General features: G+C 48.5%; 13 protein-coding genes across 13 annotated transcripts; 5 read left to right on the top strand and 8 right to left on the bottom strand.

Moving 5' to 3' along the window:
• Positions 1 to 6: 6 nt before the first annotated feature.
• KL928_000236 (uncharacterized protein) lies at positions 7 to 1,095 on the top strand (the record flags this gene model as incomplete). The annotated part of the gene is made up of 1 exon (XM_043202827.1): positions 7 to 1,095. One exon carries the CDS (start codon positions 7 to 9, stop codon positions 1,093 to 1,095), a length of 1,089 nt encoding a protein of 362 aa, XP_043062131.1.
• A 45-nt stretch (positions 1,096 to 1,140) lies between these two features.
• On the bottom strand, positions 1,141 to 3,876 carry KL928_000235 (uncharacterized protein; the record flags this gene model as incomplete). The annotated part of the gene is made up of 1 exon (XM_043202816.1): positions 1,141 to 3,876. One exon carries the CDS (start codon positions 3,874 to 3,876, stop codon positions 1,141 to 1,143), a length of 2,736 nt encoding a protein of 911 aa, XP_043062130.1.
• Positions 3,877 to 4,242: 366 nt separating this feature from the next.
• On the bottom strand, positions 4,243 to 5,853 carry KL928_000234 (uncharacterized protein; the record flags this gene model as incomplete). Its single annotated transcript, XM_043202805.1, has 1 exon — positions 4,243 to 5,853. The coding sequence occupies one exon, from the start codon at positions 5,851 to 5,853 to the stop codon at positions 4,243 to 4,245; it is 1,611 nt and encodes a 536-aa protein (XP_043062129.1).
• A 478-nt stretch (positions 5,854 to 6,331) lies between these two features.
• Positions 6,332 to 7,471, top strand: KL928_000233 (uncharacterized protein; the record flags this gene model as incomplete). The annotated part of the gene is made up of 1 exon (XM_043202794.1): positions 6,332 to 7,471. One exon carries the CDS (start codon positions 6,332 to 6,334, stop codon positions 7,469 to 7,471), a length of 1,140 nt encoding a protein of 379 aa, XP_043062128.1.
• Positions 7,472 to 7,590: 119 nt separating this feature from the next.
• Positions 7,591 to 9,837, bottom strand: KL928_000232 (uncharacterized protein; the record flags this gene model as incomplete). Its single annotated transcript, XM_043202783.1, has 1 exon — positions 7,591 to 9,837. The coding sequence occupies one exon, from the start codon at positions 9,835 to 9,837 to the stop codon at positions 7,591 to 7,593; it is 2,247 nt and encodes a 748-aa protein (XP_043062127.1).
• A 146-nt stretch (positions 9,838 to 9,983) lies between these two features.
• On the bottom strand, positions 9,984 to 12,080 carry KL928_000231 (uncharacterized protein; the record flags this gene model as incomplete). Its single annotated transcript, XM_043202772.1, has 1 exon — positions 9,984 to 12,080. The coding sequence occupies one exon, from the start codon at positions 12,078 to 12,080 to the stop codon at positions 9,984 to 9,986; it is 2,097 nt and encodes a 698-aa protein (XP_043062126.1).
• Positions 12,081 to 12,611: 531 nt separating this feature from the next.
• On the top strand, positions 12,612 to 14,132 carry KL928_000230 (uncharacterized protein; the record flags this gene model as incomplete). The annotated part of the gene is made up of 1 exon (XM_043202761.1): positions 12,612 to 14,132. One exon carries the CDS (start codon positions 12,612 to 12,614, stop codon positions 14,130 to 14,132), a length of 1,521 nt encoding a protein of 506 aa, XP_043062125.1.
• Positions 14,133 to 14,193: 61 nt separating this feature from the next.
• Positions 14,194 to 16,275, bottom strand: KL928_000229 (uncharacterized protein; the record flags this gene model as incomplete). The annotated part of the gene is made up of 1 exon (XM_043202749.1): positions 14,194 to 16,275. The coding sequence occupies one exon, from the start codon at positions 16,273 to 16,275 to the stop codon at positions 14,194 to 14,196; it is 2,082 nt and encodes a 693-aa protein (XP_043062124.1).
• Positions 16,276 to 16,397: 122 nt separating this feature from the next.
• KL928_000228 (uncharacterized protein) lies at positions 16,398 to 17,474 on the top strand (the record flags this gene model as incomplete). Its single annotated transcript, XM_043202738.1, has 1 exon — positions 16,398 to 17,474. The coding sequence occupies one exon, from the start codon at positions 16,398 to 16,400 to the stop codon at positions 17,472 to 17,474; it is 1,077 nt and encodes a 358-aa protein (XP_043062123.1).
• A 35-nt stretch (positions 17,475 to 17,509) lies between these two features.
• KL928_000227 (uncharacterized protein) lies at positions 17,510 to 18,646 on the bottom strand (the record flags this gene model as incomplete). The annotated part of the gene is made up of 1 exon (XM_043202727.1): positions 17,510 to 18,646. The coding sequence occupies one exon, from the start codon at positions 18,644 to 18,646 to the stop codon at positions 17,510 to 17,512; it is 1,137 nt and encodes a 378-aa protein (XP_043062122.1).
• An 81-nt stretch (positions 18,647 to 18,727) lies between these two features.
• Positions 18,728 to 20,290, top strand: KL928_000226 (uncharacterized protein; the record flags this gene model as incomplete). The annotated part of the gene is made up of 1 exon (XM_043202716.1): positions 18,728 to 20,290. One exon carries the CDS (start codon positions 18,728 to 18,730, stop codon positions 20,288 to 20,290), a length of 1,563 nt encoding a protein of 520 aa, XP_043062121.1.
• Positions 20,291 to 20,460: 170 nt separating this feature from the next.
• On the bottom strand, positions 20,461 to 21,761 carry KL928_000225 (uncharacterized protein; the record flags this gene model as incomplete). Its single annotated transcript, XM_043202705.1, has 2 exons — positions 20,461 to 20,897; positions 21,536 to 21,761. The coding sequence occupies 2 exons, from the start codon at positions 21,759 to 21,761 to the stop codon at positions 20,461 to 20,463; spliced, it is 663 nt and encodes a 220-aa protein (XP_043062120.1).
• Positions 21,762 to 22,102: 341 nt separating this feature from the next.
• KL928_000224 (uncharacterized protein) lies at positions 22,103 to 24,448 on the bottom strand (the record flags this gene model as incomplete). The annotated part of the gene is made up of 1 exon (XM_043202694.1): positions 22,103 to 24,448. One exon carries the CDS (start codon positions 24,446 to 24,448, stop codon positions 22,103 to 22,105), a length of 2,346 nt encoding a protein of 781 aa, XP_043062119.1.
• Between the last annotated feature and the right edge of the window lie 132 nt (positions 24,449 to 24,580).

The following is a 24,580-nucleotide window of genomic DNA, read 5'->3' as shown; positions in this document are numbered from 1 at the left end:
GAAACCATGTTCAAACGTCTATTCAGCAGCACTAGGGGAGCCATGGAATCCTACAATGCCTCTTTTGAGCCCTTGTTTGCAGGGAAAGGATTGACTAGTGCTGTGGGAAATACGCCACTGGTCAAGCTCAACCGGATTAGTGACGAGATTGGCCGCAATATCTATGGTAAAGCAGAATGGATGAATCCGGGAGGATCTGTTAAAGACCGTGCAGCTTTGTTTTTCATCGAGGAGGCGGAAAAACGTGGTTTGATTAAACCTGGTGGAACCATCGTAGAAGGAACTGCTGGTAACACAGGTATTGGTTTAGCCCACGTTGCTCGTTCTAAAGGATACAATGTCGTAATCTACATGCCTAATACCCAAGCCCCTTCCAAAATCCAAACTTTGAAACTGCTAGGGTGTGAAGTGTATCCGGTTCCTGTCGTGCCATTTGACAATCCTGAAAACTTCAATCATCAAGCCAAAAGGCATGCTGAAAGACTGGAAAATGCGTACTGGACTAACCAATTCGATAACCTCGATAATAGAATGGCTCACATTAAGATGACCGGGCCAGAGATTTACAAACAGCTTCAAGGAAAGGTTCACGCATTCACGTGCAGTTTGGGAACAGGAGGTACGTGGTGTGGTACCTCCAGATTTCTCAAGACCCAAAATCCCGAAATTAAATGTTATGTTGCAGAGCCGCCTGGATCTTGTGTTTATTCGTATGTCAAAACTGGTGGTAAAAGTTTGGAAAGATCAGGATCCTCGTTCACTGAAGGCATTGGTCAAGGCCGCATCACCAACAATGTTGCGCAGGATATTGAGTTAGCAGATGATGCATTCCTGATCCCTGACGAAGAGTCTATTGCCATGTTGTACAGACTTCTTGATGAGGAAGGAATTTACGTTGGAGGCACTTCAGCGCTGAATGTGGTGGCTGCCGTGAGGGCAGCCAAGCTCCTTCCGGAAGGATCAAATATTGTCACCATATTGGCTGATTCGGCCCACAAATACTCTGATAGAATTTTCAGCAAGAGCTGGTTACAGAGCAAAGACTTGTATGAAGCCATTCCTGATAATCTGCGGAAGTATGCGATTCTTGATTAGTGTATATACGAACGTAATTGTCGAAGTTGAGTAGATTTGACTTAGTCATCTCAAGCCGAACCCTTCACTATACCAAATAGCTTTGTCCAACTTCGAAACAAATATTTCCTCTGAGGGATAGGCGTAAAGACAGAGCTCATTGAAACATGTATGGGCGATTGGTAACCGATTTAGGTCCCTATCAACAAGCTTCGTGATCTTAAAGGTTAAAGACGGCAGTCCAGTTGCCGGCAACCGATCCGATCCTGTAATAAAAAGTAGTATTTTGCGTTGATCAGCAGCACTTTTGCGCTCAAAATAATCCCAAAACCATTTGACAACAGCATCAGTCTCGGAGAACCCATTATATTTGGTCACTGACTTCAGAATCTCAATGTCGATTTTTTGGTTTCGATAGTCTTCTCCGATTAGTATCAATTCGATCTCCTCAGGAGTAAACAAAGACAGAGCATTTCCGCCAATGACGTGTTGAAAACCGTTCAAAAATGACTTGAAGGGTGCTTTCACTTTATCGTTTAGAAAAAATGAGCAATATCTTTCGACGTATTCATACTTGTTTTCGTTTGTCACCTTAATGGATGATCCGTCTCGAATAAGATCTTCGTGATGCATATCGCCGAATATATCTGCATAGGAAACTGTGAAATACAGCTCAAGGTCACTGACATCGTCTAGTTTCAACAATCTTTTGAAATTGTGCCCAACGTCTGGATTCAGTTGGATGAAATCATTCAAGGTGACTTTTTGTCCCATCAGTTTTTTGTAAAGAGCTTTAGGCAATTGAAGGTCAAGGATCGTGGAGTTGTATATTGCCAACCCAAGCACAACACCAACAAGATAATACAGCTCGTCATTGTCCAGATGAGAAATCGCAAACCAACATAATCCAGATGTTTCATCATATGAAAATAATCCCTTGTCCGCATTAAACAGGTCCTTAGTGAGCAACAAGAACCATTCCTTTTTTAGCCCACCTGCATCAATCCCAGGTTCATCAACAAACTCTACCCTCAGGAGTTTTTTGAAATCGGTTTGATGTGATTTAATGCACCGCAGTGAGTCAGGGGTGATAAAGTTTCTCCTCACGCGAACCTTGAAATAAACATCAAAAGGCATTTTCTTGTTGAGAGATTGAATGAATGCTTCTTCTGCTTTTCGCTCCATCATTCTTTTGGCCTCATGTTCAAGAATCGATATTTTAGCGGCTAACGATAAAAGGAAGGGAAATTGGCAAAAAGTGAACGAAGATTTTCTCAGTGTTCCATTGGCATTCGAAAGTCCTAAGTAACTTGCCTTGGTCTCAGCTTGCAGATAGTCAACCACTAACTGTAAAGAGTCCTTATTCGCGGTACTTTGTTCATGCTTTTTGGTGGAAGCATTGAATTGCCAAGCATCAAAATCTTGCTTCACATTCACATAGTCCACAAGATTATTGTAAAACACGGCATCACTGACTTTCTTATTCTTTTTGTTTGCAATAAACAAAAATGATGCTAATCTGCCGGCAGTACGCAAGTGCCAATCACCCCCGTATTGCTGTAATCTGATTTTCACTTCGTGTTCTTTCGGCTCCTTTTTTCCCGACCAGAACGACGAACCCGAAGAAATATCGGTACGTCTTCCTCCCGATGAGATGTAAACAGGCAGACCAATGAGCAAGCCAAAATCAGAGCTTTTAGAGGTCGGGCGGATAAAATGAGCATTAAGGTTTTCCTTGAAGTTGATATCGTCGCTCATGGAAACATTTAAATAAGAGCCAGGCTGTATAAGAGAGTTATACAGCTCATAGTTAATGCACCTTGTCAGCTGAAACGTGATGTACAAATTGATAAAGTCAATCTTTTTCACGAATTCATCGTGTGGCAATCTAGACCACCAATAAGTAAGGCGACTCGTAATCTTTCTCTCTGAATAAGAAAGCAGTCCAATAACACGTTTAAGAACATCATAGCAAGATGCCTTCAAATCAGGCGCAAGACCGTCTGTACAGGAATCGATGCCACTTATCAGGCAATCAGGTAAAATGGGAATCTCTAGCAAGATCAATAGCCAGCTAATGTCAGCAGGATTCCTCATTGGAGGTGGATGCTTAAGCAAATATAGGGCACCTAGTAAAAGCTTGTAAAACGGACGTTTTGTGGGTAGGCTCAACAGTAAGGCAAATGATTTTTTTGCTTCGTTGAAGTTCAAGTTTGGGGAACGGTAACTCGGTGGTGCCAAACTAGACAGCCGAAATGAGTGATTAATAATGGAGAAAGATGAAAAAGCTTCATACAGCATGTCTTCCAAAGGTTTGAATACTCTGTGTGGATTGTGATCATCTCCGGCAGAATTTCTCTTAGTGGAACACTGGTTTATGAAGTCTTTTATAAAGGGGTAAGATAGTGGTCTAGAAGCTGTCTCTTGTGGTCTTTCACAGGGCTCTCCAATATCCTCGTTGATAGTCAAATGAGTTTGACAAACTAGGCAACGAACCTTGCCAATACCTGCTGGGTATTTTAGCATCGTTCCGCAGCACCTGCAAGAGTCAACAATAAGACTAGGGTACGTTCTTTGTGATTGAGATGTAGTTGATCCAGAGGGATGCCTTCCTTGGGAGCTATCATTGTGTGAATTAGACATCAAAGTGTTGGAATATAAGCCATCTTGGGACATCTCAGTTAACTCGCCGGAAGGGGTGGTCGTTGGTACTTGGACAGAAGGATTGAAGAAAGAAGCCTGTCTACTCCACATTTTTGATATCCAGGACTGGTTCCCATTTGACGATGGAGGAGAAGTCATCTTTCAAAAAGATAGATCAACCTCTGTAACACACGCCGCTGCAACTTAATGCGCTGTCGCCTTTGAATCAGCACGTCAAATAATGAACACAACTCTTTCGATCTCTATTCGAAAGCTGGCTCGCCAATCAAGATTGATATACGTTGATAAGAAAACCCAGCACAAATATCAGTCAAGCGTTCATTTATAACAAGGGGAATATTTAGATGTATTTGTTTGGAACAAAAATAGCACAGCCAAGCGCATTTACCTATTTTTAAGGTTTCAAGGTACGTACATGTAAAAATGTATGTGTGTGTATATACATGTATTCAAAAATAAAAAACGAGAGAAAACAAGCGAAGACTGTGAAAAAGTTAAGACCACTCAGCGATTGTATGAGACATCTCCAGCAATCCACCTGTTAACCATATCGAGAGCAGCTTCTGGTTGGTCGTGCGGAACCATATGGCCTGCATCGTAAACCCGGGCAAAGGTAAGGCGTCCATTGGTTTTAATTTCTCCTGCAGGAAGGCCTTCAAGTTCCGTATACCAGTTCTTAAATTCTGCCTTCTGGTAAGAGGCGCTTTCTTTCCAATCTAGTGCTTCAGTCCAGGCCAAATTTCCAAGCCAGTTGCAAATGTAGTCTTTGTCTCCTGCATAAATAAGAACTGGGAGACCAGCATCTAGAACTTGGGCTATATACTGCTGAAATGGTTTGGTTTCGTCTCCCGTCAAAATGAATTGTCTGAAAACGTCATCATCGCAACCGCTGTAGGAATCAACTTCTGCACCCAATGCCTCTTTAACTTCAGGAAGATTCATGTATTTGTCGATGTAGTCCATTCCAAGATAACAATTTCCGTCTTGGGTTTCACAAGGGCCACGAATATCATATACATTGAGCCCGGTTTCCTCAAATGGCTCCAATATACGTTCACAGTAAAGGTTTGCCGGCAGGCACGTAACAGTAGAAAGAGTCCTATAACATGCTCTGACCAGTCTCTTGCAGCGAGAGTACATGTCGTCGATTTTTTTGCAGTCACCATCGGAAAGAATTTGCTTATAGCCTGACAACGATGCATTGCAGGCCATTGGACCATACCAGCCATACTGGATCAATGGATCAGTAATTCCATTACCGATCAAAAGAGAGGTGAGGTTAAATGACTTGTCTTCGTGATCAAGAATCTCACTTGCAATACTTGGAATGTAGTGACCAGCGTAAGACTCGCCAGCAATATGAAAGTCGTTATTCACAAATTGCGCGAACCTCGTGAAAAATAGCTCCAAGAACGCATAAACATCTTTAGCTGCGACCTTGGTGCTTGAAACAGATGACCTAGTACTGTAAGAGTAGCCAACGCCAACAGGCTGTTCAAGGAAGATGACCGACGCATTGTTATTCCAAGAATAGGGATTGTGGATTGGGGTGAGTGTGGTTCCGTTAAGTGATGCTGGACCAAGCTCAAATAAACATCCTGTCACCGAGCTGCAGCCAGGACCCCCATTTAGCCAAAGAATCACAGGGTCAGTTGCAGGATCGTTTCTGCTTTCGAAGAACCAATAGAAAAGATGCTTATCATCATCGTTGATATCAAAGTATCCTGTATATTGTTCAACAGTATCCACACCTAGACTCAATGGGTTGCTCCGTTTTTTCGTATGCAATCTCAATTGATACTCTGGCAAGCTTTCAAGTGTAATAGTCTCCACATTGTCAGAATCGCTTTTGATATTAGTTGGTAATGAGCTAGTTATTGGGCAGACACCTGTTTCATAATCTTTGATGGCTTTCTTGAGCGCTTGTGTACCAAGGCTTTGCTCCAATGAGTTCCATGCGAACTTGATATCATCCTGGAGAGCTTTATCAAGCCCTTCAAGGGAATAACGGTAATCAGAATCAACAGACAGAATCCGTTGACCAATGGCTGCACACTGGACACCAGTTACAAGACTCAGACCAGAAAGTAAAAGTGGAAACGAATGGAGCCTCATTTGACTGAATTAGAGGGTTGTTATTTGGGGGAATAATGACAAATGATTCATTATGGCTGTGCAAGCTGACACAGTTATCGGTTTTAGTTGACATATCGAAAAGCACACTTCCAAAGATTCTCACCAAAGGGGGCCAGCAAATTCGCTACATGATTGAGAGCTCTATGGTTGTAAGGGTTTTGTCGGACATGGTGTCTCGCCAAGACCACATTGTCGTTCTTGCTACCACCTTCATTATTCTCATAACCACTCCTCACGCCACAGAATTTTCTACTCCCTTTCGCACCGAAAATTAATAAAACGATCTTATCAGACAAGACATTTAGCTTGACGTGTACTGTTTCGGCAACTGTTTCGAAATTCTAGCTACAATAAGCAATGGGCCTTAACAATCCAATTCCAAGATCGCTGAAAAGCGAGTCGAAGTAAGTGCTATCTAAATATTCATCAGAAAATTTGGTAATTTTCAAACTAACAAATGAGAAAAGCTGCTAAAATCCTGGCCTCCTTCATCAAACCGAACCAGTTGTTTGGGGCAGATGAAGTCATTCCTCGAGAAGTTCTTCTCAACGCCAAGGGATTGGCAGTAATCACCGTTCTGAAAGCCGGATTTCTTTTCTCTGGCAGAGCCGGCTCGGGTGTCGTGGTCGCCAGATTGCCCGACGGCTCGTGGTCTGCCCCTTCTGCTATCGTTACGGCAGGTGCAGGTGTTGGTGGACAGGTTGGAGCCGAGGTCACCGATTTTGTTTTCATCCTCAATACCACGGCTGCCGTTGAATCCTTCGCTCAATTCGGCTCGGTCACTTTGGGTGGAAATATTTCCGTTGCAGCAGGTCCTTTGGGAAGAAATGCAGAAGTGGCAGGCTCTGCCTCATTCAAAAACGTTGCTCCGGTGTTTGCTTACTCCAAAACAAAAGGTCTTTTCGCTGGCGTCTCGGTTGAGGGCTCGGTCCTTGTTGAAAGAAGAGAGGCTAACAGAAAATTCTATGGTGACATGTGCAAGGCCAGTCAAATCCTGGGAGGCCGTGTGAGACCTCCTCCAGCTTGCGAGCCTCTCATGAGAGTGCTCAATAGCAGAGCATTCACTAGAGCAAGTGCCAATGGTGAATACTATTCTGACGACGAAGACTACTATAACGATATTCCTTCGGAATTCAGCTCAGAGGCATCCTCCACCAGATACAACTCGCGCAGATCTTATGGCTCGGATGATGAGGAATACTCGGATGAAGATTCGCCCCGTTCGTACTACCATCGCTCTACCCCTGGAACCACGCCTTCGCATTCAAGAAAGCCAACTTCTTGGGAAGATGACGTTTATGATAGATACGATAGAAACAAATCATCGAAAGCGGAAGCCAGATCCGCAGGCTACAGGCCAAAATCAGAGAAGCCTGATTTCGGCTACGGGTCCGCTCGCGGAAGCTCAGGATCATCAGGGTCTAGAAAAGCTATTGCTCTTTACACATTTGCAGGAGAGCAACAGGGCGATCTTGGGTTCAAGAAAGGAGACGTGATAACTATTATTCAAAAGTCAGATTCAACGGATGATTGGTGGACAGGCAGAATTGGCACTAGGGAAGGCATCTTCCCTGCTAATTATGTTGAATTGGTGTAACAATAAACTTACGTTAGTTTCTTTGTCTCAAGTATATATATTTTTGAAAATGCTGTCGAAAGGAATCGTACCTAGGTATATAGGTCATGTAAAGCTAAAATTCATAAAGATTCTCACCTCTAACTTTTGGGCACTATACCTAGGTACATCGCACTTTGCACGATTTGAGTTCTGAGCAGCGGGTGCAAAGGTTGATCAATTTTGTAGTTGGATTCCAAAAATTTGGAGAATGAGTCAACTCTATTAGACCAAAAGAACTTGATGATGTGTTCCGACAACGAATGCACTTTGTGTAAATATATGTTTCCGGTGTTCTTCGAAATCAGTGTATCTTGGCCTAAAATGTCAACAGCACATGCGCCTATGATCTGTTCAATCTTACTGCGAAGATCCATGCTCAGTAGCTCTCCATCGCTCTTTTCCTTGGTTTGGGCTATTTCAGTCATTTTATCCTGCTCGACAGATTTGGCAAAAGCCGCTAGCTGGAATAACTTGGAGGGATCCACGTATGACCCCATCCCAGTACTGTTTGCTTGTCCTGATGGTGGGCCGTAATAGTAGCGGCGCATGTCAGAATTGACTGTCTCCTTATGTTGAATTTCCACTTTTACCTTGAAGCAGCGAACACCAAGTAGTTTTAGATTGTCGATCAAAACATCAGCATCGGCTTCATTTACCATTTCCACATATCCATAAGCGGTGTAGCCCTTCTTGATTTCTTGGGAATATGTTCCATAAAGCTCCACAGACTTTATCGACCCAAAGGTTAAGCACCACTTTTGGAATTTGTCCTTATGCGTGTTGACATTCAACCCCGTGATCAGTATTTTGAGCCTGTGTTTTGGCTGCATCTCTTGTTTTCGATTGTAGCTTTTTTCTTCCTTTGGAATTGCGCGAGTGACGAATAACTGCTGCTTGTTGATTTCAACCATGTTCAGATGAGAAACTGCTTTATCCACAGATTCCTGGTTAGTTAGAGTCACCAGAGCCCAGCACCCATTTTTTTTTGGGACCTTCCGTGCCAAAACAGATAAGACAGGTCCATACGGTTCAACCAAGCTCCTAATAACATGTTCCTCGATGTTTAAAGGCAAATTTCTAACAAAAATTGAATAATGTGTGCTTATGTCGTTCTTGCGTTCTGTGTTCTTATTTGTGGGCGAAAAACAAGGGATCTGTGAAATATCCTTATTTTCGCTCAGCTTAGTGCTTGAGCTCGCCGTGGCTCCAAATAGTTCTCTGTCTTTCTTGAGAATATGTAGACCCACATAGACCAGTTTGCCGTCCAAGGTAGTATGATTATAGCTTTTGACGACTTCATATGCAACCTCCTTAGATTCAAAGTGTATGAACGCTTGTTGTTTGGATGAATCGTACTTACACGACATAACGTTTCCATGCTTCCTAAACCTATCATAAAGTTGTCTGGTAGTGAGATGCGATGAAAGATTGGAAAGAAAAATATTGGCGCCTATGCGTTCTCTCTGACTTTTATCTCTCATGGAAGGCATGATTCTGATCTCTGAGGAACCGATCTTGGTATAATTGAGTGACTCCATGGCAACAATCGCCTGTTCTTCAGTGGAGTAATTAACGTATCCATAGCCCAACGAGTTGCCGGTTTGACAGTCCGCAGGTATCTTAACAGAAAGAAGACCAGGATACTTGCTGAAAACATTTTTCAGGTCAAACTCCGTCAACGATTTGTCTAAGTCACCAACAAACAATGAGGTGACCTGTTTTGGTGGGCTAAAGAAGCTGGAAGGCGCAACACTATGCAGTGTCCAAGAGTTGTCCTCTGTTGTGTTTTTGGGCAAAGTGACAATCTCGGCACTAGAATCAGATTCCACTGAATCTTTCTTGAGATCGCGTGAGTCTGTGCCTTTGACCTCTGCGCATGTTTTCGATCTGACAGCTTTTTCAGTTTCCTCTGGTTTCTCGTCCTCACCCTTTATGGCTGCCGTTTGGAGCTCAAATTTGTGGCTTGTGAACATATTAGATTTCTCGGGAGTCTTGATGTCTTCTTCAGTCAAGCTAATCTTGTCAATTTGTTCCATCCCACAATCCAGGAAAGCGAGGTCTGTATTAACGCAATTGATGCGAGGAGCATTTTCCAGCCCGGGTTGGTTTTCATCGGTTGAAGCATTAACACTCAAATCTGTCCGTTCCTTGTACGATCTGAAATTGAATAGACTATGGCGCCTTTTTCCTTCCGGGTCCAATGGCTTTCTTCTCGAACTGAGAGACTCATTTTCTTTCATACTGGTCATGGATGAAGACTCTCCAGACATACATGCTGTCTTCAAATTCTCCTCTTGCCTGTTTTCTCGATTTGAAAGCCGAGACTTAAGATACCTGAGGCCCATGGAAAAGCTATGTGTGTCATCCATCAGGAACAACGACTAAAAATATGCGTCCGGCATGCTTTTTATATTATCGTTAGCGCCAAATTAACATGAAAAAAGGGAGCTATTCCCTGCTTATGTAAAACAATGTACAGGAATCTATATTTCTAAACAGTCAAAATATCCCTACCAAATATACCTCTGTTCAGCCAATCCATGAATAGCAGCACACGGGTTCTGAAGCTGACACTTTGGGCAAAATAGATACTTCTCCAGAGGTACACAGCGATGATGTCTCCAACGAAGGAGTAACCTGGTGCAAAATCGAAAACAGCCGAGTTTCCAATATATGCCAAGGAGCCCAAATGTCTATATTTGAACGGACGGGCAATGGCGTTATCAATATCGCCGTCCACGATATCATTGATCGACAAGGTGGTGGACGATTTGCGCAATTTCGAGAGCTTTTTTCCCATGTATTTGCCCTGTTGGTTGGCCCGCTGAGCAGTGGCTGGCAGAGAGGTGACTTTGGAATCGACTTCTTTCATGAGTAGCTTGACTTGGTCAAAATTAAGTTTTTTGCGGCCTTCCGGATCATATTTTGGAACGAGTTCCTCGACTAGGGAGAGCGCTTCTGCCGCAAGCGGGTTCATCTGGGAGATTTGTGTGCAAAGCTGTTTCAGCTCATTGTAAGTCAGGTCGACGTGTTTGATATCGTCGTCGGTGATAATATGATGAGAGCGAATAAATTTGTGAGATTGGGAGCCAATGATGTATTTTCTGACGTAGTCAGAACAGTGCTCTGCCAGCTCGGTACGCACAGTGGCACAGTCTCCAATTGCATAGACGTCACCCAGAGGAGCACCAATGACCCGCAATTGTGCATCGGTCTCGATGGCACGTTTATTCTTTTGCGAGCCTGCAAGGTCCTTGACGACCTGCTGGGCCAGCGGGTTCTGTGCGACACCTGTGGACCATAGGCAAAGTCCAAACGGCACGCTCTTGGTCTCGATCTCACCGCTGGCTGTCTTTTGGTCGAAAATGACTTGGTTAGGCAGAATTTCTCTGACTCTGGAATTCGTCAGAAGATCGATCTGATCATGTTCGAACCGCTTCATGGCATATTCGGAGATGGCCTTGTCGTAAGTGTTCAATATGTGCGATCTGGATTGAATAATATGGATCGAGATTTCTTGTCTCAAAATTTTAGGGAAGCTTCTGGTAAGGTCCTCATTCAATAGATCGAATATTTCTGCTGCGACTTCAACACCAGTGGGGCCGGCACCGCAAATCACGAAAGAAAGGAGTTTTTTTCTTTCTTCGTCCGAGGTTGTGGGTAGACATGCTTTTTCCAGGTTGGTCACGATCTTGCGTCTAATTTCAACTGCATCTTCTGCCGTCTTCAATTGGTTGCTGTATTGCAATCCTTTGACGCCGTGAGTGTTGGATGTGGACCCGACTGCAATGACAAGCTTGTCGTATGGAACATAGAAGCGTTGATCAGTTCCTGGAACCTTCACTTTGATGAGCTTTTCACTGAACAGGATCTTTTCTGCGGAGGCTTCCAGATAATGACCGTTGACTCTGCGGACAATGTGTCTGATGCTCTCCATCAAGGACTTGAGCTCAAGAGTGCCGACGGCAGCAGAGGGAAGCATCGGGGTGAAGAGAAAGTAGTTGATCGGAGAGATAACGGTGACGTCATAATCGTTTTTGTCAAGGTTTCCGAGCAATCCAACTGATCCCCAGCCGGAACCAAGAATGACTAAATGTGGTTTTCTTCTCAGTTCCTCCTTTGCTGGGCTATCGAACGAGTCCAGGTGATCTGTGAGAATTGGCAAGTTTTCTGGCCCGCCGATAGGAGGATTCAAGGCACTTTCGGGAACTAAGAGATTCTCTATAATCTCTGGTGGAGTGTAAGTCGTGTAGTCATAAACGAAAAATGCGGACAGAAGAAGAACAATGGTTCCGCTGACAACACCTGACGTGAGGAAAAACAGCTTCAGCACTCTCCCGACTGCGGTTTTTGTCCAGAAACTTGATTTGGGCCGCTTGACAGGTGGAAGTGATTCGAGCTCGTTCGAACGAGGAAAACTTGTGTGTAACTGTCTGGAGAGCAAGGCAGTTGCCAGCAATGGGTTTCCCGGATAGTTTCTAGCAGAGCTGGCCGCCGGCTTCGCACAAGCCCAGAGACTTGGTTTCGGCTGCAAAGCTAGTCTAAGAGTTGTTTTCGGCAGGCCAACCTTTATTATTGACTGGAACATACTAAAGGTGCTCTTCTAAGAAAAGTGTAGGCGGCCAAATTACAACCAAATTCAATAGCCAAACACAATTGAATAAAAACAAACTAGGTGTTTGACCTATTAGGATTTTATAATGCCAAGTGTAAGGAACAGTCCTGACCGAAAAGTGCCAATGAAAAAAAGATTTTAGATGTTTTCAACCACCAATATCCGATCGGAGTTTGTCGCCAATAGGGGGTGCACGTTTGCTTTTTTTCTACAGATCCATAGTTACCGTGCAACCAGCCTGATCCATTGCGTTCCGGCCGGCATGGAACGGCGGGCGCGTTTTGTAGGAATCCGACGTGCATATACATATTGGGGGGGTGTAAACTTGCCATAACTCGCATCCGTGCACCAGGTTATGGCCGTCTCGGTCGCTCTCTCGCCTCACCTCTGCACCGCGTAGAACTCTATGGAAATCCGCATAGCACAATCAGTTATTGTCTTGCGACAATCTCTTATCTCTGCGTCGTGTGATTATAAAAGACCCTGTGAATTCCCAGCCCCTCCATGGAATCTAAGAACTGTCACCTTGTTGTTCTTTGTCACGGTCTTTGGGGAGTCTCTGAGCACTTTGCCTATATCGAGGCCCAGCTGAAAAACCATGCTTCCTTGAGCGCCAGCAAAGACCAGCTAATAGTCTATACCACAAAGACCAACGAGAGGTTCAAAACCTACGACGGTATCGACCTCTGCGGTACCCGTGTCGCAGAGGAGATTCTTGCCGAAGCCCTAAGATTGCAAGAACAGGGATTGACTGTTAGTAAATTTTCTGTTGTGGGCTATTCTTTAGGAGGATTAATTGCACGGTATGCCATCGGTGTTCTGCACTATCGCGGATTTTTCTGCAACATCGAGCCTGTTAATTTCACTAGTTTCTGTTCTCCGCACGTTGGAGTCCTCACTCCGGGCCAGAGCGTCAGTATCAAGATATTCAACTGGCTGGTGCCTGTGCTCCTGGGCAAGAGCGGCCACCAGCTGTTTCTCAAAGACTCGCCTACTGTGCCTCTTCTGAAGCTGATGTCGCTTCCGCACACCGTATTCTACCGCGGCCTCGCCAGGTTCAAGAACATCTCGCTGTACTCGAACATCCGCTCCGACATCCGGACATCCTGGTGGTGTTCTGGAATCAGCTACATCAACCCGTTTGACATCCTGGACAAGAACCCCAACGTCAAGATCGACCAGGACGGCTTCATCCACTTCGAGAACGGCTCCAAGTTCAGCCTGAAGTTCATTGAGGACTACAAACCGGTCGTCCTGGACGCCGACCAGCCGATCACGTTCACCGGCCTCGTCGACGTCTCGTCCAAAGCAAAACTCAACCAGATGGTCCAGGAGGACCTCCCGGCCGACAACGACGCGCCAGCACAGTCGAAAACCGCCAACTTCTTCCAGAGAAAGTTCAAGTGGATCATCATGCTGTTCCGCTTCGGCGTGTACCTTCCTATGTGGGTCACGTGGTTTGTGCTGCACAACTGGGTGCAGGTTTTCAACTCGACCCTGCGAGTGATCAGGGAGTCGTCGAAACTCGCCGAGTTTCTGGAGCTGTGCGAGGAGCCGGAGCCGGCGCGGCCGCCGCTCACCAAACGGCTCAGCGAGGCCAGCATTGACCTGCACCGCCTCGAGCACGGGCTGCACGACCAGGGAGACGAGTTCATCGACTCGGTCTTCGATGCCATCACCTCCACCAACGACATCAACCGCAGCATCTTCGAGGCGCGCGAAAACGGCCCGCTCTCGCTCACCACCACCATCAACAAGATCGGCGAGTTCGACCTGTCTGCCGAGCCAGACACCCCAGACGCGCTGCGGTACCGGCAAATCCTGAGTCCGTTCAAGTTGGACCTCTCCGAGCACCAGAAGGACATTGTCAAGCATCTCAACAAGCTTCCGTGGCGCAAGTTCCCGATCTACATCACCCAGACAAACGCCACGCACGCAGCCGCAATTGTCCGGCACGACGATCCCGCCTTCGAGGAGGGCAAGGTCGTGGTGAAGCATTTCGTTGAGCAAGTGTTCCAGCAATAGACGCATTCAGCATTTATAGAGAGTAATTCTATCAGCACCTCGTTTGGAAAATCACCAACTCTCACTTCGCCTCGCTCAGCTCCGCTATGATGGCCTCCAACACGCCGCCAAACTTGCCTACCAGCCCGACAAAATTGTCCACCAGCACGTCCTTGTCGCTCGAGTCCAGCACGCCGGGCGCCACGTCCAGCGCAAGACCGTCGAGTCTGCTCGCCAGACTCACTTTTTCGTGCTCCTCTGTCTCCTTTGCCCGTTCCTCGAAATACCCCTGCGGCCGCACCGACTCTGCCACGTCTCTCTCAGGCGTGGCTCCCAGCTCCATGTTCGTCTTCTCGGTCACCGGAGTCATTGCCAGCGGCGCCGTCGACGCCAGGTTGATGTTCACGCCGAACTGGTTCAGCGTGTCCGGCGACGCTGCCGCGGTCTTGTCGTCCATCAGCTGCGAGTGCAACATCGGCACCGGCATCTGCAGCCGCATCTGCGAGCGCGCGCGCGACAGCGAGCCCGGCTCGGGCTTCATCTCCTGGTACTCGTTGTTGGTCAGCGCAGGAGCTGTCTGCGGGCCAGGAGGAACGCTCTGCGACGGGATCTTGCTGTTGATCGGCTGCAGCAGCGGCTGCTGCGACGCCGACGAGGGAAGCGGCTTCATGTGCGGCAGCCGTTGCGGCGACGGCGCCAGGCCGGCCTCCTTCAGCCGCTGAGGCGACGGCGTTCTGTTGCCCAGACTCGACAGCCCCGTGCTGGACGCTCCCATGCGCCGGACCGCAGGCTCCTCAGCCTGCGCGGGCGTGGACGGCGACTCCTGGCGCGACGCGGTCGGCGCTCGTGGCCGCGGCTCCTGCGTAGCCGTCTCTGGGACCACGTCCAGACTGGGGATCTCTATCGGCACGTTGGGGACCGCAGACACCTCTGCGGCCGGCGACGACGGCGTGTCCTCGGACTCGTCCTGCTCAAACAGCTTGAGCAGCGATTTCGGGGCGGTGGTGCTGGCGGGAGCACCCGACTTGGCCGTGTTTCGGAGCGTCGTGGCCGCCGTCGACTGCGTCCCAGCACGCATCGTCGTCTGCATCGTTCCGAGCCGGAACGTCGGGTTGATCGTGTAGTCGTCTGTGTCCTGCGGCACGAACGAGTACGGCGGCACAGCCTCGGCCGGCGGCACGTTTTCCTCGCTGATCTCGTTCTCTATCATGTACTCTGCGCTTTTCAGCGAATTAAAGTCCCATTTGACCTCGCTCTCCTCGCTGATGCTCTCGGCGTCCTCGTAGTAGACCGAATCGCGCGACGGCCGCGAGTCGCGCCACAGCAGGTACCTGCTGATCACCTCCTTGAGCGACGCGGTCGGCACCATCCTGTACGCCTTGACCAGCTTTGACTTCTGCAGTTCCTCGGCCGACGGCCGCAGCTCCGGCTTTTCTTCCAGACAGATGGCCACCTGGTCCTTCAAGTTCGCCGAGAACTGTCGTCCCTCGAGTCTTGGCGGCTCGTGCTGCGTCAGCAGCTGCATCGCACGCATCGCGTCCTTGTCGCTATATGGCGGGTTTCCCGTCGCCATTTCGTAGATCGTGATCCCCAGCGACCATATGTCGGCCTTCTCGTTGTAGTCGGCGCCCTCCATGATCACCTCCGGCGCCATCCAGTACGGCGTCCCGACCATCGTCGTTCTTTTCATCGCCGAGGTGGTCAGCTGGCCAGCGACTCCAAAGTCGCACAGCTGCACCTTGCCGTCCTTCTGGATCAGAATATTGGCCGCCTTGATGTCTCTGTGGATCACGCCGTGCTGATGGATGAACTGCAGCGCGAGCAACACCTCTCGCACAATGACACTGATGTATTTCTCCTCCAGAGGCCCCGGACGAAGCAAAGTCCGCACCGATCCGCCCGCACAGTAGTCCATAATGATCCACAGCTTGTGGCCGTGCAAGTACGAGCCGTAGTAGCGCGTCACGTTGGGCACAGACTTGAGCTGCGACAGAAACTGGATCTCCTGTTGCACGTCCTTCACCTCTTCCTCGGGCGTGTCGAGGTTGAGGATCTTGATTGCAACGAGCTCCTTGGTGTCGAGCCGCAGGCCCTTGTACACGGTGCCGAACTTGCCGCGCCCGATGACCTCTAGCTTCTTGAACTGCGAGGTGGTGTCGGACATTGCAAACAAAACAGAATCAGATTTCCTATTTCGACGCGTCGACTGGGACGGCGGCGGGGCAGGGCTTCAAACGGGGTTCAGGCACTCAAACTTGACGAAAAAAAATAGATCGATTTACTACTATGTCCGACCTCGCACGGCTCTTCCGCACAACAAGGATCGCACAGGTGCCCAGACAGCTCGGCGAGCTGGGCGCCGACAGATCGGCCACGTTTCCGACGCACCAGGTGATCGAGTCGCCGCCGTCGTCGTTCGCCAGAAGAGACTTTGGTCTCAAGATGAGAATCCCAACGAAAATCAAGTCAAAGTATATTGTCGTCAACAACCTCGACAACAAGTACGGCTTGCCGGACTTCGAGCCGCTCGGGGGGTTTGCGTTCAAAAAGAAGAAGTTCCAGGAGTTCGGGATTCCTGTTTCGGTGAGAAACCCTACCATGACCACGAAAACCAGCTCCAACCCGCTCTTTCCCGGCCACGATCCGCGGGAAGGCCACAGCTCGGTCGCCGTGGCGCTGGGAATGAAGGTCCAGCGGCCGTCGTCGCTAGAGTTTGCAACCAACAAAAAATACCTCAGAACCTTGAGAAGACCGTTCATGGAGTGGCTGGCCCTGAAGTATCCAGAGAGAATTGCGCAGGCCGATCTTTCGAACGAGATTGTGGAGTTTTTGGAGACCAGGGAAGTCGACGAGGCCAAGCTCAATAAGAAAAAGTACCAATTTCCGACCCTGTACCGCGAACAGCTCTCTGGAACTGCTGGACTCTCGTACAACCTCAGGGGCAGACTTTTCCAGACACCCAATGGCGTGCAGTCTGCAAGAGTGCTTCCCGGAAGGTACATCAGCGCGCGGTCCACCGGCAGCCGGTTTGCGCTAGGAGGATTCATTGGAAACTCCGTCACGTCTGGTCTCCACGTGAAATATCTCAACAAGCTTGCCGATGTGCGCCGGCCGTTGGATGCAGAGGGCAGATACGCAAGAGAGTTCACCATCCCATTGATTCCAAAGGCTGCACACTTCAATTTGGTGAAGAAAAGGTTTGATTTCGAGGTCGAGCCTGTCAAGGACCAGGACACATCGAAAAAGGGCGGGTTCAGCACCGTCAAGCGCTTCTCTCCAAGATCCCCGATTGGAGGACCCGACAAGAGCCAGCTGGTGCTGTCGTCGCTGCTGGGGCTTCTCGAGACCGTCGGAAAGAAGTAACTGTATATAATGCAATACTGAAGCTATTTACATGATTAGAATTTCGAGAGCAGCAGTGCCGTGGCGACACTGGCGTTCAGCGAGTCCACCGATTCGTCCAAGTCTGCTCTGCCGCTATTCACAGAAACCAGAAAATCACTGCGTTGCAACAGCGACGTCCTGATCCCCTGGCCTTCAGACCCGACAACCAGCATGCACGGCCCGTTCTGTAGCTGACCTTTCAAAGCGTCGGCATCGATCTGTTTGCTGCCCATCCGGCCAGAGTCGCTTGGAGCCACAGACGAGATGACAGTCCACCCGTTGGAGCGCGACTCCTCGAAAAAACGGAGCGGTTTCTGGGACGAGTAGATCGGCAGGAACTCAAGAGCTCCAGACGACGTTTTCGACACCACAGGCGACAACGGAGCACAATTGCGCTCCGACACAACAATACAGTCCACTCCCAGGAAATAGGCCGATCTGAGGATCGCACCCATGTTGTGCGGGTCGGATATTTCGTCAATGTACAGTGCCAACGGGTACCGTTCGGCAGCAGTCGAAGAAATGCTGGTCTCGTTCGCTCCAACGTGTTCTTTGGTGACTGTGAATTTTCCAATCTCGCTGGCCGCCAAGCATCGCAGCTGCTCCACCTCGATCGGCTTGGTTTCGACGACAATCCCGTTGTGGACGCCGTTATTTGTCATGAGGTTCAGATCATGCTTCCCAAACTCGCTTTTCACCGGGAGCTCCAGTTTGCGAGCCAGCGTCAAGATCTCGGCCAGCTTGGGAGTCGATTTGGGGTTATGGAGATATAGCGTACCAAAACTCTCGCGCTGCTGCGCTTTGAGGGCGGCAAGAACAGGATTTGTGCCGTACAGGTACTCGACCAGCGGGTTCAGTTTCAGTTGCGAGATTGTCTTTCTGAGCGCTTGCGAGCGCGTGAACTCCGGCTTGTCGTCCCTTTGAGGCTCGCGCTTCTTCTGTTTCGCGTGGTGATGGGCGTGTTTGCGCTTGAACCAAGATTCTTTATCCTCTCTGTCTCTCTCCCACGCCTTCACTCTTCTGTGCACAGGAAAGTTTCTATCAAACGTGACGGCTCCCTTGTTGTGGGCCTTATCAGACTTGAACGGAGCAACAGGGCCGTTCAGCGGCCTCAAACTCGCGCCGAACAATCGGACATTCGACACTCTCATCTAAAAAAATAATTTTCGAGTATTTTTTTTTTTTTATTTGATTATTTTTTAGGCTTATCATATTTTCTCCATATTCATGCCATGAGCCAGTTTGTGCCCGGTCGTGGCATATACACGGATATTAAGACACGTCTGATTCCATACTACGTCTCAGATATCACAGACGGTTTCACGTATCGCGTCATACCGGCCGCCGTGTACATCTTTTTCACAAATCTTCTGCCGGCCATGGCTTTTGCGCAGGACATGTACGACCACGCTAACAGATCGTACGGCACCAACGAGGTGCTGCTGTCGTCAGCAATGGCTGGCATAATTTTCGGTCTTTTTTCAGGCACTCCTCTGTGCATTGTTGGAGTGACTGGCCCAATATCCATCTTCAACTATACAGTCTACAACCTGATGGTGCCTCGAGGAACGCCGTATTTCCAGTTCATGTGCTGGATCTGTCTGTGGAGCATGGTTTTGCATTTTTTGGTGGCCATCACCAACAGCGTGAATTTCATGCGCTATGTCACCAAATACAGCTGTATCTCTTTCGGTCTGTTTATCAACATCGTCTACATCCAGAAAGGAATTCAGATCCTGACACACCAGTTCACAATCAGGGACGATCTCAGCGGTTTTGCGTCGATAGTCGTGGCCCTGGTGATGGCTCTCTTTGGACTGGCCGCACATTTCTTTGGCACTAAGTCGCACTACGTTCATCCGCTCTTCCGCAAATTCGTGAAAGATTACGGCACTCCACTAAGCGTGGTGTTTTTCACAGGCTTTATCCATTTTGGAGGCCGTCTAAAATACGTTGATTTCGCCAGGCTGCCGATCACTCGCTCGTTTCGTCCTACGTCGCCAGACCGTCCTGAAAGCTGGTACATTCCCTTCTGGCAAGATATATCCGTGGGCGATGTGTTTTTGGCCCTGCCGTTCGGCATCCTGCTCACCATTTTGTTCTACTTTGATCACAATGTCTCCTCCCTGATGTGTCAGTCAGACGAGTTTCCGTTAAGAAAACCGAGCTCGTTCCACTACGACTTCATGTTGCTTGGGTTTACCACAGGAATCGCTGGAATTCTGGGAATCCCGGCCCCGAACGGCCTTATTCCTCAGGCTCCCATGCACACAGAGGCGCTTTGCGTCCACGAGCACGATTATGCTACCGGCAAAGATAGAGTGGTTCGAGTGGTCGAACAACGACTCAGCAATATGATACAGGGCCTTCTGACACTGGTAATGATGACCAGGCCCTTTCTGGTGGTTTTGGGCCAGATTCCTCAAGCTGTTCTTGCCGGGCTGTTCTTCATCATGGCAATTGGAGCTTTGAATGAGAACGAGGTTGTGCAGAAACTCCGATTTCTTTTCACAGACCCTGCCTCAAGGGAAAACATGGGTTTCCCCCGCCATTACTTTCTGCTCGAGCGCAAATGGTTTCTCATATTTCTGGCTTTGCAACTGGCAGCCTTTGGCTTTGAGTTTGGAATCACGTGCACAAAGGGCGCCATAGGGTTTCCTGGCGTCCTGATGCTCTTTATGATTCTTGCAATCTACTTTCCGACATTCATTCCGCCGGACCAGCTGAGAATGCTTGATTCCCAGGCTGCGGACGACCTAATTCTGAAAAGCCTTAAATTCGAGAAAAATGAATAGATTTGACTTATTTAATTCATTTAATAATTTATTTAATGATATTTCTCATATATCTACTATTTTTGTGGCCGGTGAGGGCTTCGTTGGGCGATGACTTGCCCGAATTTCAGACGTGTGTGAAGAAATGCGATATTCTGACCTGCAATGGCATCTCAAGATATTCAGACGTCTCAGAGAAACAGCTCCTGCGTTGGAAGTCTCAACAGCAGAAATACCACATGTTCCAGGAACTGCCGCTCTCGTGGGATTTGCGGCTCATCGGCTGGGACTGTTTCCCCAATTGCGACTACCAATGCCAGAGGATCGTCACCAAGGACCGCCAGAGCAAGAATCTCGAGGTCTACCAGTTCCACGGAAAGTGGCCGTTTGTTCGTGTCCTTGGTATCCAGGAGTTTTTCAGCACCATATTTAGCATTGGAAATTGGTTTCCTCACTATTGGGGAGCCAAGATGATATGGAACCAATGCAGAAAGGAGATTAGAGCAGGAAACACGCATTTTGTCAGGCTCTACACAGCATACATGGTCGTAGCTGTCGTGGCGATGTGCGCTTGGTTTTTCTCTACACTGTTCCATCTGCGAGACACATGGAACCGGGAGAGACTGGACTATTTTTTCGCCGGAGCCACCGTGCTGTCCGGCTTCTACGCGATCGTCGTCCGTGTGTTCAGGCTCTATCTTCCTGAAAACGATCTCAAACGTCAGGTTCTCGCGGCTGGTACGCTGCTTGCATACTTTCTCCACGTTGGCAGGCTTCTGAGCGACTGGTCGTACACCTACAACATGCAAGCCAACGTGGCCTGCGGACTACTTCAGAATGTTTTGTGGATCTACCATTCCATCGACTGTTTCAACAGATCCAGGCGCTCTGTGTCGCTAAAACGTGACCTTCTAAATAAAGAAATCAATTGGACGCTCACGCCGCTGGTTCTGGTCGTGAGCGTGAGTGCGGGCATGTCGTTTGAGCTCTTTGACTTTCCGCCTCTTTTCGATCTCCTCGATGCACATGCCCTGTGGCATTTCGCCACTATTTGGCCAGCCCTGTATTGGTACTCCTACATGATCAAGGATGTGGAAGAGGGTCTGAAAGACAGGAAGTACGAGTGATGTAGACTACATTAATTAATTAGGACTTTGTTGAAGTGCGACTGAATATTTGTTGCAGATCGAGCTACTCTAATTTAAATTTATTTTATTTTTAATATTTCATCTATGTCTTCTTTCAATCACATCGACCCATCGGCACAGTATTCTCTTCGATGCCCGTTTTGTCGCTGTAAAATCATCTCTTCAACACCTGAAAAGCCGCGGTACGCTTCGATATCGCCGATATCCGCAGAGTTCGCATTTGTCGACCTTTCTCCTTCACTGGAGATCAGCTCTCGTAAACCTGACTGCAACGACGTTTTCTTCCATGTCGGCTCAATGTGGGACTTTGACAACATCGGAGTGAGTAGACCGTCGTCGGACATAGCTGTGGAGATGGAAAATCTGGAGAATAAGGACAAAATGGTGCTGCAAATAGCAAGATTTCTAACGTGCGCCGAGTGCGATAAAGGACCGTTGGGATTCGCAGCACAGGGCAAAACTACCCCACCAGACAAACCAGAGAACGGAGAGCATCTCAACTACTTCCTTCGCGCGGGATCATGTCTCTACGATAGTTAATACGGGAATAAGTATTTTCACACACTCAAGTATAATGGATAGTTAATAAATAAACTTGTGAAACCAAACAGCTAAACTCTACCGAAACTTACCACCCTTCTATTAAGTAAACGTCACCAGCCTCGGCAGCATCCGATTTCAGTCCTTATTTTCTGGTAGCACCCATCTTGTTCAGAGCAGAACCGTACTTGAACCACTCGATTTGCTCAGCATTATAAGTGTGGGACAATGGAGTAGACCAAGCCTCACCTTCCTTAGGGTGAACAACCATGGTCAAGTTCTTACCTGGGGCCAACTCGGTCAGTCCAATAAGGTCGATCTCGTCATCTGGGTTGATTCTGTCGTAAGCCTCTGGCTCCACAAAGTTCAATGGCAAAAGACCTTGCTTCTTCAGGTTGGTCTCGTGAATTCTAGCAAAGGACTTGGTAATGATGGCAAAGCCACCAAGGAATCTTGGCTCCAATGCAGCGTGCTCTCTGGAAGAACCCTCACCAAAGTTCTCGCCACCAATAACAACCCACTTGATACCGTGGTCTCTGTAGTAGGCAGCGGTCTCTGGAACACCGTGGTACTCACCAGTGTAGTGGTTCTTGACAGAGTTGGCCTTACCGTTCTCAGCGTTGATAGCACCAATCATGTAGTTCTGGGAGATGTTCTCCAAGTGTCCACGGTACTTCAACCAAGGACCGGCCATAGAGATGTGGTCAGTAGTGGTCTTACCAAGAGACTTGATCAGAATTGGCATTCTCAAAGCATCCTTTCCATCCCATGGCTTGAATGGCTGCAGCTTTTGCAATCTGTCGGAAGTTGGGGAGATGTTGACTTCAACAGAAGATCTCTCTTCTGGTGGAGCCTGGTAGGTGTTTTCACCAGGGTCGTATCCCTTTGGTGGCAAACCAACGCCGACAGGTGGCTTAAGCATAAACTCGTTTCCGTCAGCGTCCTTCAACTTATCAGTCAGTGGGTTGAATCTCAGGTCACCAGCAATGGCGTAGGCAACAACCATCTCTGGAGAAGCAACGAAAGCGTGGGTAGCTGGGTTACCGTCGTTTCTGGAGGTGAAGTTTCTGTTGAACGAAGACACAATGGTGTTCTTGTCACCCTTCTTGATGTCTTGTCTGTCCCATTGACCAATACATGGACCACAGGCGTTAGCCAAAACCTTACCACCGAAGTCGTGGAAGACCTTCAGTTGGCCGTCTCTGGCAATGGTGGCTCTGACTTGCTCGGAACCTGGAGTGACAGTGAAGATGGACTTGGCCTTCAGTCCGTGAGACTCGGCATCCTGGATGATGGAGGCGGCTCTGGACATGTCTTCGTAGGAGGAGTTGGTACAAGAACCAATCAGACCAACCTTGACCTCCAGTGGCCAGTCGTTGGCAACGGCAACCTCCTTCATCTTCGACACTGGAGTGGCAAGATCTGGGGTGAATGGACCGTTGACGTGTGGCTCAAGCTTGTTGAGGTCGATCTCGATCACCTGGTCGTACTCACAGCCCTTGTCAGCAGACAGGTAGTCCTTTTGGTAGATCTTGGCGAACTCGGCAATTTGGGATCTTCCGGTGGCATTCAGGTAGTCAACCATAGACTTGTTGAATGGGAAAACGGAGGTGGTGGCACCGATCTCGGCACCCATATTACAGATGGTTGCCATACCGGTACACGAGAAGGTGTCGACACCGTCACCGTAGTATTCGACAATCGAACCGGTTCCACCCTTGACGGTAGTGATACCGGCCAATTTCAGAATGATATCCTTAGGAGAAGTCCATCCGGACATCTTACCGGTAAGCTTGACACCGATGATCTTTGGCGCCTTCAGCTCCCATGGCAGGCCGGCCATAACGTCGACAGCGTCGGCACCACCAACACCAATGGCCAACTGACCCAGACCACCAGCGTTAGGGGTGTGGGAGTCGGTACCAATCAGCAACTCACCTGGGAAGGCGTAGTTCTCAAGGACGATCTGGTGGATGATACCAGAACCTGGTTTCCAGAAACCAATGTTGTACTTGGCACATGCAGATGCAAGGAAATCGTACACCTCCTTGTTCAGGCTGATGGCTCTGGCCAAATCAGCAGGACCCTCCTTCTGGGCCTGAATCAAGTGGTCACAGTGCACAGTGGTTGGGGTGGCGACCGATGGCATACCAGCAGACATGAATTGCAGGATGGCCATTTGGGCGGTGGCATCCTGACAAGCAACTCTGTCTGGTCTGAGTTTGAGGTAGGACACACCTCTCTGGATGTCCTGTCCGTGCGGGTCGTCCAAGTGAGCGTACAACAGTTTCTCAGCGTACGTCAAAGGTCTGTTGAGTCTGCTCTTGACAATCTCCAAGACCTCCAATTGCTTCTTGTAGTTGATGTAGTTTCCCTTCTCCAACAAGTTCTGAGGCACCTTGGAGTCCTTGGTGATGTCAGAGACAGTAGCCATGGAACGCGAAATGCGTTTTGTAGCCGATCTGGCTGTTCTCGATGAAACCGACAACATGTTTGGTTGAAAAACAAAAGTGGTCCTGATGATGTATTTATAAATTATGCGTGCAGGAGGAAAATAAAACTTGCCAGCCGGATGTCCACCAGGGAAAATCTGGGGGACGCCCGGTGGCCCACCAGGCGGGCC

Source organism: Ogataea angusta (assembly GCF_019207475.1).
Source record: "Ogataea angusta isolate 61-244 chromosome Unknown 61-244_NODE_1_length_1302399_cov_90.877568, whole genome shotgun sequence".
Taxonomy (NCBI): Eukaryota; Fungi; Ascomycota; class Pichiomycetes; order Pichiales; family Pichiaceae; genus Ogataea; species Ogataea angusta.
Note: the sequence above shows the minus strand (reverse complement) of the source record. Positions and strands in the feature narration are given on the sequence as shown.